At 40.9% G+C, this 19605-nt stretch overlaps 2 protein-coding genes across 2 annotated transcripts; one reads left to right on the top strand and one right to left on the bottom strand.

Moving 5' to 3' along the window:
• The first annotated feature begins 436 nt into the window (after positions 1–436).
• Positions 437–10191, top strand: rassf6 (Ras association domain family member 6). Its single transcript, XM_047569036.1, has 11 exons — positions 437–597; positions 4023–4091; positions 5884–5962; positions 6187–6338; positions 6441–6535; positions 6725–6924; positions 7030–7131; positions 8979–9030; positions 9113–9231; positions 9388–9485; positions 9774–10191. Exons 2-11 carry the CDS (start codon positions 4033–4035, stop codon positions 9847–9849), a joined length of 1032 nt encoding a protein of 343 aa, XP_047424992.1. The 5' UTR covers positions 437–597; positions 4023–4032; the 3' UTR covers positions 9850–10191.
• Positions 10192–14191: 4000 nt separating this feature from the next.
• On the bottom strand, positions 14192–19370 carry si:busm1-57f23.1 (uncharacterized protein LOC368621 homolog). Its single transcript, XM_047570649.1, has 5 exons — positions 19208–19370; positions 18855–18983; positions 16127–16278; positions 15934–16035; positions 14192–14588 (listed from the first exon to the last, which is right to left on the bottom strand). Exons 2-5 carry the CDS (start codon positions 18940–18942, stop codon positions 14490–14492), a joined length of 441 nt encoding a protein of 146 aa, XP_047426605.1. The 5' UTR covers positions 18943–18983; positions 19208–19370; the 3' UTR covers positions 14192–14489.
• Positions 19371–19605: the final 235 nt, after the last annotated feature.

Raw genomic sequence — 19605 nt, 5'->3', positions numbered from 1 at the left:
TAAACAGCAGCTTTCACTTGAGAAAGCATAAACACTTGGTACGGTCACATTCAAAAGTCTTCACCGTAAATGTACTCAGCATTAAGATGGGTTATTTCTTTTTTTTTTTCTCTCTTTTTCTTCTTTCTTTCTCCACAGAAAAAAGATGGGTTATTTCTAGATGCACAATAAGAATTGTTCCCACAACATTTCCATGACTGCCTTTGAATATCTAAGTAGAACCTGGACATCAATAAAACTCCCATCCACGTAGATCATTTTAAAGGAACGGAAAGGCCAACAATGATTAGTAAATAACCCCTAACAGCTGGAAGACCTCTCTCTCTCTCCCTCTCTCTCTCTCAGGATACATTCACAAACACACTAAAGTCGAGTCGTATCTGGTGTCAGTCAGCCACTCCCCCTAAATACTGTCTCAACGTGTTCTGCAATAATTAACCAGCTGCCGTGGTGCGCTCCATGTGCTACACTGGCTCACCTCCTACACCACACGCAATGTACTCTGGACTTCTCCACGCGAACACACACACACACAAGATTTCAAACATGGAGACAGCCTACTTCATTTGTTAGAAGAGTGAAAGAGAAGCTTGCCAGGTAGGGGTAAATGTACTTTTGGTCATCTTTACTTTGTGCTTCAATTTGTTGGGTTGAACTAAATGAGTTATAACAAAATGGAAATCATTTTAAGGGGCGCAGGCAACTTCTTTCTTTGTTATGAGACGGCCGTTGACGTCAAAAACCAAACACAGAACACTGTTCGTGTGATATCTTTTGCTCAATGAAATTCATCGCAACTTTGATGAAGCGCTGCAACTCACATACAAGGAATAGTGTAGAGAGCGGAGCAAGGTTTTTATTTAAAATGAAACAGGTCTGACAAAAGCCCAGGTGCAGATGGATGGACTGCACTCAACAGGTGGCGCCATACTGAAATATTACAATTAGGTCAAATCAATGCAAGTGAGGAAGTGTCTCATGTCAGGACAGTGGAACCTAAGACAGGAAGGAGGTGGGGCTGTACTGGAAGGCATTAAAGGTAAGAGCTTGTGGTGTTGTCGTGTACCTTGGCTTTTTTCCCGGTGGCTACGTTTTTCAGCGTCATAGCGGACACTTAAGCGCTTGCATTTTACTGTCATACACACAGTATATTGCACCCTCCGTTCCACCTGCAGATAAGGTTACTTCACCAGAAGTGAAGTGGAATAATCCACTGTGGCTCACAGAATAGGGGGAAGTGGCCAACACACATAGTTGTAAAAGTGGTTTCCAGTATGTATTTGAGGATACATTTCTTTCAAACAGTCACTGAGGCGTTAGAGTTGTCTTTTCTGCATTGTTGATGGTTAAGACCGCTGTTGTTTAAAGTCCTGATCACTTATGCATGAATGCATTTTGTCTAGTGTTTCTTGGATGTATGCGCATCAGTGGGTTTGACACTATACTGTAAGGCTGTTTTCAAATTAATCTGCTGCTAACAGAATGGCATCAAAATTTAGGATGCCAGTTCTGTTCCAAAGGGCACTCCGTGTCAGTGTGTTGTGTGCGTGAACAAATTCTACATCCGTAACAGTATAAGCTAAGACATGTTTAGTTTATGGATTTTTCAAAAAGGAATAAAAGATTTTATTTTAATAATGGCTAACCAGGTAAGCGAACTTTTTAAAGCCATGTCACATCTGGCTTCGGATCTGGGGCTATCCTTAAAGATACATGCCTGTTTGATTAATGAACAGACTATTTACATTGCAGCGTTGTTCATTGATTTGTAGTTCTCTTTTCTGTTGGCTTTGGTTTGGCTTTCGACATGTCTGCGACTGATAAATCTGTCTTTCTCAACCACACACCTACACACACATACATAAGTCTGATGAATTGGCTCAAGGGAGCCTTAGAGCCTACATGTTGAGGCTCGAAAAACACACACTGCAGGGTGCTCAGCAGTGCAAGACTCACTTACAAGAAAAAGACATGAATCTTCGGGTTTCTTGAACATCTCCTTTTTACTGCTTTTGTCTCTCATTTTCTATGTACTCTGCCAGAGGCCTCTAAAACTTAATTATGATATAAGTAAATTCACACTTCTCCTACAGTGTTGTGTAGCACATGTTCTCACATGAATATGCACACCTGGGAGTGTGCAAACAGGATTCATACACGACCAGTCAGCAGTCTGGACGCACCTTCTCATTGAATTGAATGAGGTGTGTCCAAAGTTTTGACTGGTAGGGTAAATGAGCCAAAGCACTAGTTCAATGCTTTGGTCTAGTGACTTTCACCTGAACATCTGCCCTTTGATCGATGTGCCTTGGTATTAGCAAAGCTTTAGATAAGCTCCTTCAAAACAAACACATAAATAATACAATTACGGCTAGTATGTAATGAGCAAAAAGATTAAGGCATGCAAGTTAAAATCAATCTGCAAGCTGAAGAATATACTGTATATGGTCAAATAAATTCTGTTTCCTACTGAGTTGGTTTGCACAGAGGCAGAAATACAAATGAAACAATGACGAGCCTAAAATTGACCTCTGGGGAACTCCACATGAGAAAGAATGTTTTTGGAACTATAATTTCCACAGGGCAGGAGAGGTAAATACCATTGACCATCTTGTGACAATTCAGTGTTCTGCTGGGAAACCTTTGGACCTGGCATTCTTTTGATTGTTACTTTGTAACAATCTGTACCACCCACCTAGACCAGACCAGGCACCCCCACCAGCAGTGACACTCCTTGAGGGCAGCAGCTAACCCCAGCAGGATGCAGTCTGACACACACACACAAAAAAAATCCAAACTGAGACTAGTCCCAGTTGATCTGATCAAGTATCTGTGGAGTGATCCACAGAGGCCCCTCTCCTCAACCCATAGGAGCCAAAGGCCGCCACTAACAACATTCTGTTACCAGACACCAGAGGTTTTGTACAGGTGTAAAGCAATTAGGAAGGAAAGTCTAATAATAGGCCCACATTCTTCTTGTTAAGCTAAGCAGGAAATAAACATTAAAAAGATATGTTTGTGTTTCTTGCACTGCAGAGTACCAGTTTCAGTTGTCCACATGTAAAATACAATTAATCACAAAAATCCAGCATTTCATGTGCATTTTGAAAACTACCTTTCAAGAATACCCTACTTTTTCATACAAACTTTGTCCTGAAGGTTACAATGTTTATGTTGCTCTTTTCATTCTGTCTTTACAAGAGTGAACTGTCAGTCAGAAAGGGGAGTGGTGAGGCTGCTGGGATGACAGCTGCTGAATACCTGAGATATTTCTAACCAGCGAACAGGCTGAGGCAGAGAGAGCTAGAAAGAAGTGAAAGCAGTGGACAAATGGAGCTCGACAGTTGTTTTCACACTGCCGTGTCCGTGACTGTAATTCAGGAAAAAAACTGAAGATAAAGAAAAGAGAAGACTCTTGCAGCAGCTTTGGATATTCCAGCAGTCCCTGCAGTCAGTCGCAGGCTTCAGCGTCTCCGACCAAAGAATAAACAAATGGTTGGGTCTCTACACTGTCATCACTGGTTACTGGGTGGAGCACTGTTATTAAATCTCTTAGAGACAGGCACAAAAATACGAAAGTAAAACAGCGAATGCATGACTGAAGAGAGATAAAAATAACACAAAAACTTCAGAGAGAGAAAGAGAAAGAGAGAGGCAGAAACTGGAAAGAGATATTTAAAGCACAGACGGAAGGCAGCGAAAAAAGAAGCTGAATCAAGAAGGGACCTTTGATTTGTCATGTGAGAGGAGGTAAGGCTAATCATTTGGTTATTCTTGGGAAAAGAGACACATTACGTGCTGTGCAAGTGTGGTGTAATTCATTTCCAGAGCCAGCCAGGTCACGACTGACATAACGCTGGTCAACTGTTTACTTAGGCGCACGTACAAAAATAGTGACATATGCACTGGACTACCATTCAACAAGTCTGCACTCGCTACTATTAGCCGGCTGGCTTCTCACTGGAGTTTGTCTGATTTAACATTGTATCACAGAGGATGTTTTGTTTTTCTCTCTGTCGTAGTTGACCAGAGATGAATGAAGAAGCTCTGGTCACAGTGATCCAGGCAGGGGAAGAGAGGACACTGTCCAGGTGAGTAGCTGCACCTCTGTCTTTTGCTTTAAATTATACCAAGACAGCACTAACAGTCATTAACGCTCTCGGTGCAGGTAAAGGATTTACTGTTGTTGTGTTCCGTTTGTATTCCCTGGCGTTGTCGTAGTCCGGTAATTACACTTTCAGTTTGCGATGCAAACACACGGAAGCTGCCACTTTCTCCAAAACCATCTTTTGAGAGCCTGCTTAGATCCACCGTAATTGCTTAGTTGTGTAACCTCTTTGTTCAACTGAAGTTTTGACTTTAATTGCACTTGAGTTCTGCAGACCTCACAGAAGACAACTGGTCAAAGACAGTCTGCCTGTTAGCATACTCTGCTATGGAAGGATAATAACTGTCCCATCACCTAGAAAATGGGGGCTGCTGAGATGAAATAATGTTTTTGTGTGTTCTCATCTATTCTTCAAACAGTTCCCTGTCATTGTCTTTTATAGTGGAACGTTTCTTTTATGGATGCAGAATGGGTGGGAGCCCAGTCCAAATTTCCTACCGCATGAAACAATAAAATGAATTGTGCGAACACAAAAACATGTATATATTCTGATCAAGCATAACATTATGACCCCCTGCCTAATATTGTGCAGGTCTCCCCTGTGCCTCAAACATGACTCATCAGAGAATGGACATGGGTCTTCTGAGGGTGTCCTGTGGTGTCTGGCAACAGAATGTTGTTAGTGGGGGCCTTTGGGTCCTACACTGATAAAAATACTCCATCTCTGCAAGTGCTCCATCAACTTCAAAAAAAGTCAGGCAACTTTTTGCATAATTGTATCCTGTGGATCAAACAAGAGTTGTCTTTGTTGCTACAACATTAATTCTGTAAGTACAGTCAATATACTTTTGCAGATGATGTCACACGTTTAAAAGTTCACCTAACTCAATAATGTGAGTTGAAAAATGTACTTTTAGTAAAGACAACTTGTAGAATGATGCAAAGAGTTCTCTTTACTTTTTTTTAACTGGATGGAGCACCGTATTTTTTTCAGTGCTTACAGCCACAAACCCTACTAATGGTGTTAGCTTATGGCTAACCGGTGTTAGCTCCATAAGCTAACGCTGTGTAGAGGAAAAAACACATCTCGACTTACTTTAAATTACAGTCATTTGCTAACGTTAGCTTGAAGTTAATTTAAATAGTTTAAATCAAGTATTTTTATTTTATTTAGTACAACTTGCTAACATTAGTTTCATTTAAAAAAAAATTTGAAGCCACTTGCAATTGTTAATTCCAAATTTGATCAAGTCTCCAGTTATTTTACTTACTGATGTCTACAACAATATAAAACCTGAAAGACTGCAGTAATTAACCAACTATATCCCTATTAACTCAATTCTTACCTTAAAGTCCGGTCTCCACTTACATATAGCTTGTTAATCAAAAAAATCTAAATGACTTGTATTTTGAACAAATGTAGACAAATTCAAAACATAATATATCCATGTCAAGAGACAGACTTTGTTTTTTTTGTTTGTTATTATGGCGGGGCTAAATTAGAAAAAAAAATCAATTATATACTCTTAGATTGTCTTTTTTCAGTGGATAAGTGCCTCTGTGGGGGTGCCTAGTCTGGTCTAGGTGGGTGCAACATGTCTAAGTAACATCCACACAAATGCCAGGTCCAAAAGATTCCCAGTAGAATACTGAATTGTCACAAGAAGATCAGTGGTATTTATTTCTCCTGTCTGTTGGCGGTGTTAATGTTGTGGCTGTTGTAGTGCAGTATTGTTGTGCTGTGTTGTGCTTTTCAACACCTTCTTTCGTTTTAGAGCAGCGTTTCTGTCACTGCTGGATACCTACAACTGCTTCCTGAACGACCAGACTCAGCTACACCTCAGTTATTCTGAGGTATGATTTCAGATAGTTTCTATTTACTTTCAGTTACAGTAATTTCCTCAAAGTCTGCTTTGTTTGTGGCTTCAGTCAAGTGTCCTGGCATATCCTGGCAACAGGTCTTAAAGACTCTTAAAGAAGACACAACTCAATTATTAGCTAATACCAGGGTGAAGAAGCTCCTTCAGTGGTATCTTAATGGGATCAGTCAGGTGTGTGTTGGTGTGTCTGTGTAACAGGGGGCCAATGGAGGGGTTTTAGTGGAAGGTTTCCTGAATATCTCCTGGGGAGTACGGAGACCTATCAGGCTGAAAATACAAGACGAGAAACAGATACTTCCCTCCTCTCCTGTGATCTCACCTGAGCCCACCAGCCCACTGGGAAACAAGAGGTTACCTTCAGATGTTGTGTGATATTACCAGTATTACTAACCAATGGATATTGGCTAAAGGACTGTTACTGTCAGTGAGGCAATCTCTGTCTCTCCTTGCAGGGGTATGTCAAGATGGGGAGAATATGCAGACCTTCACCATATAGATGAAATGGTTGAAACGCCACAGGAAGTAGTGCTGAATGATCCTTTACCAGGTTGGGTTTAATTCCTTCTTATAATGTATTCCCAATCACAATCTTGTTGTCTCAACAGCATATTGTATAGTCTGTTTTTATGTCTCCATTTGGTTGCACATAAACTACATACATCTATCTTATTTACTGTTATTCACGCCATGTGTTGAATGTGAGATGCTTTCTTCTGTTTGTTTCAACAAACCAAAGGCCCACCGGTTTATGAGACCGCCACACTACGCCCTGTGAGGCAGAAGAACCCAGAGATAGAGGCCGAGTCCAACCTCTTTCGCTGCATGAGTGACGCCTCCTTGGTTAAGAGGAGGAAGGGCAGGGGAAAGTCAGCGGCACAGAGAGAGAAAGAAAGGCAGCATCGCTTTTCAATCAATGGGCACTTCTACAACTATAAAGTGAGTGGCTTGTCCCCCACCTTTTCCAAATAACCCATGGGGCATTCCTTTGTTTCCTCACTCCACTTGTTCTATGACTCATCCATGTTTTATTGTATTCCACAGACCTCTATCTTCACGCCGTCCTTTGGTACGCCAACTAAAGTTCGCATCTCCACCGCGTTGACCACAAACCAAGTCATTGAACAGCTACTGAACAAGTTCAAGGTGAGTTTGGCACACATTCTGGAAACTGCTAGGGCAACTACATGGAGTAGACCTTTCATCCTGGTGTAAAAGAAGACATGGCACACCAAATCAGGGCAAGCCAAGTCTGTTCAGCAGTGGACAGGGGTCAGCATGAGTGCCCTTACTAATCTGCAACTACATAGTCACATACAAAACAAAAAGTGATGTACTGTATTATACTTTTCTGTCAGAGCCAACATGAGCTTCCTCGTCAGTTTTAGCTACATTCACTCATCTGTTAGATCAGACTATCTAGCCATCGTAATTGAGCCCTATGTAAGTCTGTGAAACCCTTCCACTTTCCAGTTGTTCTATTCATCCCTCAGTTGTTTATTACTGTTTATAGTACAAACCCCTTCATGGCCTGTGTCACTGTGGCGTCACAATGTTAGCTTTAGGCAGAACAGAGGGGAGCTTGAGGCTAACACAGTCACTTTAAACCATGAAAATGTCATCTTGCTGTATTTTTGGCTGGAAAAAAACTGAAAAATTTTATCACATACCAGCCACTGCCAGTTGTAGACACCTTTGGTTTGGCTTTGGCGATCAAAAGAAAGGATTGGAGTGAGACGATCAACACGAACATGTCATACGTCTAGGTCAGACTGATATGTAATGCATCATCAGTTTCAGCCTGGAAAATGTTATGGGTTAGACTAAATCGTGACTAAAGTTATGTTACGTTAATGCTTATTTAGGGGATTCTTGTTACACTTTAATGCTAATGCTAACTGCGAGCTAACGCAACATTAGTTGTGTGTTTCAGAAGTTGCATTTGCTACGTTACCCTCCATTCGGTTCCACTTAATTCTTGTAATATCTTTGTTGGAGAGGCTTCAGTTGATAAAGACAGCCCCTCTGTGTTCGTATGGACAAAAGTCAAAGTTCAAATTCTTCTATTGCAAGTCTTGTCCATGGCATCTAATGATTTGTATGCCTTCAATTTTTCTTTTGTGGAGATACTGGATTTCTCAATTAGGAATTTGTAAATGTCTGCACAGTGGGCTGTTCTGTCACCCAGTGAGTGATGAAGGATTTGACAAATTACCTTAAATTCATCACTGTTTGTGCGATTCTTGTTACACGTTAATGCTAATGCTAACCGCGAGCTAACACAACGTTACTTACATGTTTCACGTGTGTCCAAGCAGAAGTTGCATTCACTATATTACCCACCACAGTGGTTCCACTTACTTATTGTAATATCTTTGTTGGAGAGGCTTCACTTGATAAAGACAGAGCAGACTTCATCCCTTGCCCTCCTTTGTCCATCCAGTGAGTGAGAGTGTAGGGGTTGGTAAATGTATTCCCATCAGTCAGAGTCAACTTTTTAAAATAATAATAATAACAAAAATAACACTCACTGTCTCAGGGAGTGAGTGTATTAGTATGTTTTCCTCGCCCATTCTTGTCAAAACAGTCCATTGAAATATGCTGTAAACGCCGTTTACAGGCTATTGTGTTTAAGATATGTCTAGTTAAGGCCCACCCCTCAAAAAAACATCACACTGTTTACAGACTGTGAAGGCGTAAGGCGTCGTTACCATCCAGGCTGGTGCCAAGAGGCAGGGAATCACATGGCTAGCAGGGAAAGAAAAACAACCATTCACTCTGAAATGCACAAATACAGCTAATTTAACATCACCTAACAACCTAACAGGCATGTCTTTGAAATGTGGGACGGAGCCGGAGCACCCGGAGAAATTGTGCACCCATATTTCATGCTGCCAAAATTCATCCTGCTAAAATTCAATTCAATATTTTTCCTTTCTTTTCTTTTCTTTTCTTTTCTTTTCTTTTCTTTTTCTTTTATATGCTTCGTACAGATAGAGAACGATCCCCAGGAGTTTGCTCTGTACTGTGTTCACCAGAGCGGAGGTAGGGCTGACTTACTACTGAAATCATTAAACATGAGGAATGAAAATGCAGCACTAACGCATTGTACATGTGTTCTGTGCAGAAAAAAGAAAGCTGAGCAATAGAGACAAGCCGCTATGGGAGCGCATTCTACAAGGTCCCTCTGATGACATCATGAAGATCTTCCTGATGGACATGGATGAAGAGGAAGTCAGCAATGATGTGAGTGTGCTAGGACCATTGTGATGTTAGTGTGCAAGCTTTTTTTTTAAATTATTATGATTTATTATGCTTGTACTTCTCCTCTCCTCTCCTCTCCTCTCCTCTCCTTTCCTCTCCTCTCCTCTCCTCTCCTCTCCTCTCCTCTCCTCTCCTCAGGTAGCTCAGTATCTGAACTTGGAGCTTCCAATCCTGGAGCAGGTTTTACTGAAACTCAAAGAGGAGGAGAACAGGGAGATTCAAAGGGTCATTAACAAGTTAGTATATGAATCATATTCCTGTGAAGTGTCTTTTACCATTTGTGTAAATGTATATTCTATTTATCTATGAAGGACACAACATTCTGAAGTGTATGTTCAGTGTACAGACAGAGTGTGTTGTGCATGACTCATTCTCTTACGCCCACCACATGTACTCAGACTGTATTTACACAAGTGTGACAAAATAATCCTTGTAGTAACATTTCCAGGCCGTGTGGTGGCGCCAAAGTCGAAGTTATCTTTCACTGATTTATTTACTGGTGGTGTTTTCTGTGTCTGTTTCAGGTACCATCACCAGCACATTCTCCTGTCCCACATTCTAACCTCTAAGGCGTCGCCACACATTGAGACCAGCGTATGACGACTGAATTACCCGGACAAGATTCAGTAGGGCGTCACTTTCCTTTCCACGTTCCTCCAAGATGAACAGTCAGCTCTGTAGAACTGTGTACACGTCTTCAGTGTCACATTCCAAAAATATGGGATGTGAAACCTAAAGGTGAACATTTTAGGAAAATAGCACATGAACACATACATTAGAGAAGTAATAGAAAACAAGGAACTTTTTCAAGTCTTATGAACTGAGTAATTTACGTTGTTTTTTTGTTCTTGTTTAATTTTTGTTTTATTTTTTAAACTGTAAAATAAGTTTATGAGATAACTGTAGATGTAAATCATTCATGAATAAAAAATGGGGCCAGCATGGCTGCTTCTGTTTTCTGTTGGAGCTGATCTTTTCCGGTCTGTTGCTAGGTGTGCATGCAGGCAACAGCAACTTTGCCCTGTACGCAGGCACCATACAGAGCAAAGTCCAGTATTGATTTTCAATAAGGAAGGCAGAGCTTTTTTTTTTTTAGATCAAACAAGAGCTTGTTAGATAAAACATTTTGGTGTTTAGATTGTGGTGAGGAGCGTCGTAGTGACGTGGAGTCCCAGATGAAGGCAGTAGAAAGAGGCAGCAGCATAGATGGCGCTGGTGGTGGAGCAGATGGGCTTATATGTATGAGACCCCCTGATCTCAGTGTCAAAGGCATGAATAGGTGTGTGCATCAGATTTTGCAAAAAGTTAATTTCCATCTATAGTCCAAAAATAAAAATACTAAACAGCAACCAACACAGACCCACAGGACTAGGATGAAGAACACTATACACAAAATAAAATCCAAAACGTGCTCCTAATGTTATGTGTGAAAAAAATGCCTAGTAATTTCAGCACCTATATCAACAGTGGTAAATCAGAAATTTCAGGGGACATTTTAAATATTAGCATTGGTAATTTATATTAACACGACTGTTGTTCTTTAAAAGAGTTAATAGAGATGAGGCCACTCAGTTGACTATTTATAAAAAAAGAAAAACATGACAGCAGCAGCGTACTTAATCAGTACTGACAAGTTTAATTATTTAAAATCCTTTTTTTTGCTTCTTTAGAGAAGGCTACCTCATTTGTGCAGGTTGTCAGATTAGCACCAACCTTGTTCCACTCTTTTATGGCCTTATATGACAAGGCTGACTGTGCAAAGGCACTTTTGCGTTTCGGAATACTACACTGCCTCCTTAAGGTAGCCTTTGTCTTCTTGTACATCTGTACTTGGGTCAGCTGAAGCAAGTGCTTTACGGGTAGAGGTGCAGCATTGTGTATGATTTTAAAAATTAAACGTATGTGCGTGAACATGATCATATTTTCAAAGTTTAGCATCTTGTATTTTGTGAAAATATGACGATAATGATACTGATGTGTTTTCTTATACATGATTTTAAGAGCTTGTTTACAGAGTGACTCTAACGGCTTCAGGGTTGTCTTATTTCTTTGAGACCAGCATGAGTAGGAGCAGGAGAAACGTCACATAATTATTGCATTAAAGAACGTTTTTCCGTTGTGAGGGAGTTTCTCATACATTGGAAAGTTGGCAGATTGCATTTGAGCGCATGACTCTTGTTTTACATGCTTTTTGAAGCTATGGGTAGAATAAAAAAAATACTTAAAAAAATATTTAAAATCAGTTACATTACTTATTCGTTGTCCATTAACATTTCCATTAGGATAGACCCTGCGTGTTTATTTATTAGAAAAAATACATGGTGGCCGTTTCTCCCGTGTTTAAGGTAAGACAAAAATCATAGGGCCATCTTGATACTTTCTCCATGGCAGCAGACAAATTTGTAGCTATGGTCTGGATCCCTCCCATGTGTGTGGATGACTGCTTCATCCACATACATTTGGAATTCCACATCACCACATACAGATGGTAAGTCATTTATGTACAAAGTGACGTGCAGCTTCAGTCTAGACATTTTTTATGATGGCCTCGTGTCCCTTTGCGTTCTGCCTGTTTTTGTCTTCCTGTCCCTTTTTGGATTGATTTGCCTTCACTGACTTGTTGCACATCTCCAACATCTGCTATCAGAATATAAGCTCACTTTGCTCCGAAGACACTCACACTTTTACATAAAGCTATATTCAGGGGAAGAATGGAAAGTTAAGAGGTCAATTGCTGTACATTTCTATGTGTCTGGGTGTTGGTTCACATAGTCACATTCAGGACATAATTAAAGTCTTTTTTCTTTTTTCTTTTTTTTTAAAGACATGTTTTGGTTTTGGAAGTATATGCAGCAAAGACACCGTTGTGTGTGTGTGTCCATGTGTGGGAGACAGAAGCGGGAAGAGGGAGAGAGAAACAGGAAAGTGCTTACGAGTGGAAAACAGTGTCATGCTGATAGTTAGATAATGACGTAGTGTGGAGTGAGCAGTGCTGCTTAGCGGTAAAGGCTTTGGTATCTCTTGCCATCCCCTCAGATAGCCACATATTACCAGGCAGTGAGTCTAATTTTCCTCAGACATGATGACCGACTACATAGGAATAAATGTTTTCTGGTTGTTCTATTGAAGGGTTGGGTTTCACCAAGAAGCCCAAACTGGAAGGCTTTTTAAGCAATGGAAAGAGTGTGTATCTCAGTGGTCTGGCTGTTGTATCATGGAAGAGATTCACAGACCTCTTAAACGGTTCCTCCCATCTCAAGAAAAAAAAAGTATACTCGTCTTCACTTGTGCTGATATTTATTTGTCAAATGGGCTTTGAGATCAAGCAAAAGAGTGTGACACATGTAGATTCCCTTCTCAGAGGGGAATAAAATCATTTTGTCTTCTCAATGAGAAACAAATAGCCTTGTACTTAGTTTTCACATAACAATACAAACAAAACTATGAAAAGCTCAATTTTCTTTTAAATTTCTAAAGCTTCACACACGAAAAGACAATGGTTTGGGAGTTTGCCTGTTGTCATGGGTTTGAAAAGTTTTCTTATAGGACTCATTAAATTGCCTTCAGGCGAAGTCTGCTTATAATAACGGTTCCTCTCTATTCGGGTTAGCTTTCCCAGGCAAATAAATTTATAGGATCTCCAACACGAAGAGACTTACTCTCATCTCTCAGCCATTTTGGCTATGCTGCTGAGCTTTTCGGCTCAGAAGAACTCCTAAGTGGTAGCATATGTCACGCTGTTTTGTTTATAGTCCTGTTTTCTGACTAATACAGTATGAACTGAAGACTCTGGAGGAAATTAATATTTAAGTGTATAATGGCATAAAACTAAAAGATTATCACTCAAAAAGTCTGTTAACGGCCCAAAGCTCATGAACCACTATATGAATGTTGGTTAAAGAGCTGGGGAGGGATGTGAGATCAATACATGGCTGGTAGTTGATGCCATAAGCATGGTTGTTTTAATTTGACTTCCTTCACTCCTTCCTCCAACCATGTGTCTCGTCTGTCCAGAATATATCCAGTATGAATTGCTGTCCGCATAGGATTGCCCGTCATCCTTTAGATGCAGTTGATCTGTGTTTACAGATCAACTGCTTTTTAGCGCAAATAGCTAATCAGCCAATGACATGACTGCAATTCAGTGCATTTAGGCATGTAGAGGTGATCAAGACAACTTGCTGAAGTTCAAACCGAGCATCACAATGGGGAAACTGAGAATACAGTTCAAGCAGGCTCACCAAAATTAGCACAATAGAAGACTGGAAAATGTTGTCTTCTCTGACGAGTCTCGATTTCAGCTGCAAAATTCGGACGGCAGGGTCAGAATTTGGCGTAAACAACATGAAAGCATGGATCCATCCAGCCACAGTCTACCTGAATATTGGATAATGCAGGATAATACACCATCACACATGCATCATCTTTTATATCACATACTGTTTGGTCGTGATACTGCCCCATGTTGTTTAGTCCATTTATATTTTAAGTCTGTGCACTCCTAACTAATCAAAAGCATTACTTAGCTTCTCTTTGGGTCTTCTGTTCTTGGACTGAGCCAGTTTTTCTTTAAGCTCCTTTTTAGGTCTGAAGTGGACCAGGATACTGTGTTTGGCTGATATCCTGTGAGGAAACGTTTCGGATGAGACGCAAGCTCAAGTACTTTGGATTACCACGATCTGGATGACTGAAAATCAACAGACAACTGACCTAGTGGGTTTACAATACTTCTTGTATTCTCTTGTATGCTGCTGCCTGAATTTGAATACTGACCTACTGCAAAAATTATTACAGATTTACTGTTGCATCAGTGTTTGGAGAAGAAGCTGTTGCTCCATTTCTGATCTTCTGTACCAGGACTTTTGAAAGGAGCTTTTGTTTCTGAGGCCTGGTGTCTTATTATTCTTTTGAATGCGAGGAAATAACGAAAGCATAAAACTCATTACTGGAAATCTCTTTTAATTATACAAGATAATTGCCATACAGATGGTATGCAAAATCATGAAATTAAAAACAAAGCATGAAAATAAATAGATGAAGAAAACGTAAAGACATCATGCCAACACAAATCGTCTTGGTCACGTTTTCCAAATCTCGACTTAATTACGTCCATCTCTTTAAACAAGCTGTAAAACATTAATCAAAGGTAATTGTGTGTAGAAAATAGCAAATGAGGATGTGAAGTCAAAGAGCTTATAAAATGTGAAGCCTGTTAGAAAAAACAAAAAAACAAAAAAAACTTAGGCCTTCTTCTCCACAACTTTCTTGCATTTGTGTGTCCACAGCTCATGTTTGTTGTCGCGGGGGTCGAAAGTCACCTCGAAGTGGCACTTCAGACTCTGTGAAAGGCAGCAACATTGTATTATTATTATTTCATGTTGACCTTTTCTAATAATAAGTAGTGAGGGCCTTTGGTGTAGTGGACTGCCCCCAATCCTCTTTTATATATATATTACAGTGAGCAAGATGACTTTCGTAATAAAACACTCTCTGCCAGGAAATGTTTTTCTTTTCCAGTGTTCACACAAACCCCGTGTACGGCTGTCAGTTTTGTGGACAGTTCGTGTGCCTGTGAATGTTGAAGAGACAAAGGGCTTGAGGTGCTCAGGAGACTTCAAAATCGTTCCCCGCCCCTCTATTTGCGACGGGTGAAGTCATGTGCTGATGAAGGTCCATGTGGTTTCAATAAAGGCTTCTAATACTTTTTCAACCACGGAGTGCCTTTTGCAATCTTTCGTTTTTGATCCCAGTGTACAGCTATGATCCATGGAGTGGCTGCTGACCTGCCCATTTTTCGGCGCTTTGCTGCCCGACTGAAATTGACCAATATGGGCATGCCCGCAATCCTCTGGCTACAAATCGCCCAAATAGTTTGGCTGTCATAATAAAGCAGTTCGAACTGGCACTGCCAAGCAATCTAAATACGTTCCAGGAGGGTTTGCTGTAACATTTTTTTTCTAGTGGCTGGGGCAGCCAGTTAGCCACATATTAGCTATTAAATATCTACTGCAAAGGCAATGGCACAGGAATGTCTGACTGGACTGACCATGCTTTGATCTGATTCCACTGAAAGAATGACTGATCGTTTTCCTTTGCTTTAAAAGGGAGACAATCAAACTTTAAATTTAAGTCATGCGATTGAAATAGTAAGTGTTCACACTGCAGTAGCTGCGTTTACACTGCATCCAAATGTGCTGGACTAATAAACGGCAACACATCTACTGAAAATCACACATCCATTACATGGAATGCCAGGCTCACTACAGTCATGTAAGACAATGCCAGGATGTAGCTGACCCCAGATACTGTAAGGTTTAAGGAGGAATCTTTGTGCTATGTTGGTATCCCGTGGTTACTCATGTAATTGCTAAGTCAGCGGAACAGCACAAAAATAAGTTGTTCGATGCAATATCACAACCTCTAGTCAACCAACTGTAACAACTGGACAGGTCATCTAAGCCGTCACTGCTGATGGCTTAGATGTTGCATCAGCCCCTTTATCTGCAGCCCAGGTACAACTGGGTGCACAAAAAGTGTTACAATACAATACTGTAAGGTTGAAAAGAAATAATAATAAAAAAAACAAAATAAAAAAAACAAGTGCTACTGGATTTCTTTCTTTTGTTGGACTTCAGGGATACCATGGCACCGATGATAGACAATTTTATAAACATACAAACGCACCTTTTTGTCAAGACTGCAGCTATCCAGGTCATGGTTTTCAGACTTGAGGCACTTGGTTTTTCCCAGGATTGCATTAATCTTGAAGTGGATCGTGTTGGTCACCTGAAGATTTAACAAAGGACAGAAGTATTAGAAGTCACGCCGTGATGCAACAATGTCAGTCTCTTTGTGTCTGCGAGATGATGAATCCAACCTTAGCCTTAGCGTTGGTGATTGAGACCAGTTTGAACATCTTCTTGCCCTTGGACTTTGTGTTGAACATCTCCATGGCGTGTTTAGCTGCCTCCTGAACGTCATTTGTGTCTGGACTCTTCTTAACCCAGTCACCCAGTTTAGGCACTTTTTCTATAAGGAAATGAAACACGCACACAATGATTAGCCGAACGCACGCACTGTACGTTCACTGCATGACTATTTATAGTTTAATATGCCAATCCGTTAAAAGCCTGTGTAATTTGCGTCGTTAAATGCAGTTAATCACAATCTGTCTCCAATAAACTCCGTGTGACTCTATGTGGAAAATTTGCTGTGTCAGTCCACAACATCAGTCAAAGATGTGGAAAGCGCAGGACCACCAAACCCTGCGCTGAGCTAGTCCTACGCTGCCAAACCACTGCTGCCAAACTAAACAGTGCTTGTTATGACAAGGCTTCGGATGCAGGCATAATTTATAGTTTAGTTCCAGCTTCTTCTTGGGCCTTGGTCAGCCTAACCAATGATAAAACCATAATAACTCAATCAGAACAAACCAGTGGTTGAAAAGACGAACAGAGACGGAACTGGTTGGTCTTGGTCGATTGAACAAATTTAAAGTTGTCAATACAGTTGGAAAAAACTTCTTTTTCTTCCCCTTCTAATATAATTTCGCCAGATTCAATGCTTAGAACACATTTGTGCATGTAGAATAATATATATTCTGTTGTGGAGCAATTTATATCACTTTATTTAATGTCCATGTGAACAAAAATTGGAATCCATAGCCAATAACCTTTTTTTTTTTTTTAAACATTTTTTTTCCCCCACTGTTGGTTAGTGGTTCCAAATGTTTGGAACTTACTCAAAAATCTACGGTACCTACAGTCCACACTCAAATACCAGTCTTTAATGGACTGGCATTAAATTGTGCACGGGTATTCGTGATCCTCAGAGGATGCATCCATCTGACTCCATTGCTGCAGCTTGTAGGGGGTTCGGGTGGCATATCTGAACAACTACAAGCTTAATAAGAAACACGTAAAATCCCATACCAAAAATGGAAAGTGACAACACATCTTAAACTTTCAAAATCACATTTTTCGAAAAAACTCTTTTGCTTTTTCAGCAAACAGCCTTCCTCAGTTATGTATACAAGGGTAGAGTTTATACACAGGGAAGGGTTACACCAGATTATTCTGGGACCAATCACTTTCTTTATTATATGACTCAAACAACAAATTCCAGCCACAGTCTGACGTGAGTCAAATAAATGAGCAAATGTGAGTATTGACTTTTGACTTTTGAATTCCTGGAATAAAAGTTTTTGGTTTATCATTGTTGACGCAAAATTTCCTTTGTGGTACCAAAAACTCCACACTTCCCCACACAGCAGCGTTTTAACAGTCGGCGTTAACGTGTTAATATGCTGCATTTGGCGTTCAGCTGGAAACACCTCGGGGCCACGTTCATTGTGTGTTCTCTCTCATGCAGGTAATTCACGTAGACGTTGATTAATTCCAGGTTCATGTGAAACTATGCAAAGGTTAGAAAGTGTGTTTGTGCTGCCGTGTGGCAGCTGCTATATGCCCCGTCCCCGCCCAGCTGAGCACAGACATCCATTATGTCTTGCAGTTCAACAATACACTTGACGTGGGATCGTATGAGAAGCATTTTAGTTGGGAACACACTTGAACCTTTCAACCCACAGAGATAAGTGCAACAATGTAAAGATCCAGTGTGTAGTAACCCTTTACGTATTATCCAGGCACAACTGTGAGCTCCACAGCTATGAAATGAAACAAATGAAATCCTGCACACTTCACTCTAAATTACGTCCACACTTTAGACTTTACTCAACAAATTGCGCATTTAGATGTGGTATTGAACGACCCATGATGGATTATGTTTTCTTCCTAAACGCTCCCAGTCCAAACTCCACTCTGCCAAATTAAATAGCACTTGAGCAATGACGACTTCGTCTGAGCCAAACGCTCTGACTCACTGTACCCTTCTGTACTGCGGCGTGCAGTCACCGTCTGCGCAGAGAGCGCACAGACACGCCGGTTATTGTGCCACTGTGGCCCACAGGCACATGCGATAAGTTTTATTGTTTAGCGAATCACTTCACTGCTGAACTTAACACTTTTAATACCCACTTTTAATACTCGCGCTGAGCCAATAAGTACGGGTTTAAAGGCTTCTGACTTCTGCTCTCTCTCTTATATTTCCTGTTTGTCTGCATTCCCTGTGTTGTAGCCGATGGAGAAAAGAGATCACCTTCTTGACATTACATCACGTTGTTGTCTAGTCTTGTTGTTGCTTTTTTTTCTTTTCCTTAAACAGTATACATGTACATAGTATTTAATTCTATAGTTATTAATTGTTTAGTGTCTGGATAGTGAACTACTTAAAATTAAGAGGAAAAGGTGTAGAATGTCACTTTTGTAAAGGTTAATGATGATTTCCTTACATTTTATTACTGTGGGCTACTGATGCCTTGATATATTTGTGTTACACATGACTGTAAGTGTGATGTGCCAGCCCTTGGTTTTTAAACTAAGCAGTGAAATATGCACAGTAGCTCCAGATAAAACTAAACAAGTGTTACTGGTGTGTTTCAGTCAAGTGTAGGCTTTTCGTCTTCTAACACACTCTAATCCTCTCTGTTACGTAACGCGACACTACACCGCTTTCATCTCGCATTTCCCATCCACATCACCACTTACTGGTCGTGATGACCTCCTCCACGGGCTGAACTCCCATGCACAGCTGGACGACCGTCAGACATATCAGCGCTGACAACGGAACAGACATCCTTCCTCGACAGCTGTCCTGTTCTCCTGGAGAGGGCAAGGCTGGTGTCCAGAAAAAAAAAAGAAAAAGAAAAGAAAAAAGAAAGAGATGAACTTGCTTTCCAAGTAACCTGCAAACTGATGTGTCCAGGTCCACAAAAATAAAAAATAAAAAGAAAGAAATAAAATAAAGCCAAGACATGCAGATATTTCAGACGCAGATGGAGCTAAAAGGAGAGAAACTATATTTCATTTGTGCTGTAGGGAAAAAAAAGGCAGAACGTTACCTTGTGAAAGCTGGTGCTACAGTGAGTCGGTGAAGGAGAGGAGAACAGGAGTGGCGTCGGTGAATGGCTGTGACTGTTCAGCATTTAAGCTCTGGTATGTTCAACAAACCAGTGAAGACCACACCCACCCACCGCCTGGCAGTGACGGCAGGCTTTTAACAGCCATCAGCGGCTTTGGTGCGCGTGCGACCGGGCCGTGCGCGAGGGGGGGGGGCACGGGAGGGTCAGCGGTGTTTGATGAGTGCTTTGCGCGCGCGTGTGCGCCGGTGCTCTTTGTGCATTGTGTCCTCTGTGGGTGTGTCGGCGCAGATGGTGTGCGTTTCCAGTTGGTCATCTTAGTTGCACACGGGAGAAGGAGCCGCTTCTGTTGAGACGTGACTCAAACGCGGTGGCATCTG

The sequence above is a fragment of the Mugil cephalus genome, chromosome 19 (genome assembly GCF_022458985.1).
Source record: "Mugil cephalus isolate CIBA_MC_2020 chromosome 19, CIBA_Mcephalus_1.1, whole genome shotgun sequence".
Lineage (NCBI taxonomy): Eukaryota > Metazoa > Chordata > Actinopteri > Mugiliformes > Mugilidae > Mugil > Mugil cephalus.
This window is presented reverse-complemented; position numbering and strand designations above follow the sequence as displayed.

Coding starts and splice junctions, on each gene's coding strand:
- rassf6 (XM_047569036.1), top strand. CDS start 4,033: ATGAATGAAGAAGCTCTGGTCACAGTGATCCAGGCAGGGGAAGAGAGG. Junction 4,092..5,883: donor GAAGAGAGGACACTGTCCAG/GTGAGTAGCTGC, acceptor CTTTCGTTTTAG/AGCAGCGTTTCTGTCACTGC. Junction 9,232..9,387: donor AAGAGGAAGTCAGCAATGAT/GTGAGTGTGCTA, acceptor TCCTCTCCTCAG/GTAGCTCAGTATCTGAACTT.
- si:busm1-57f23.1 (XM_047570649.1), bottom strand. CDS start 18,942: ATGTCTGTTCCGTTGTCAGCGCTGATATGTCTGACGGTCGTCCAGCTG. Junction 16,036..16,126: donor TCACCAACGCTAAGGCTAAG/GTTGGATTCATC, acceptor TTAAATCTTCAG/GTGACCAACACGATCCACTT. Junction 14,589..15,933: donor GCTGCAGTCTTGACAAAAAG/GTGCGTTTGTAT, acceptor TGCCTTTCACAG/AGTCTGAAGTGCCACTTCGA.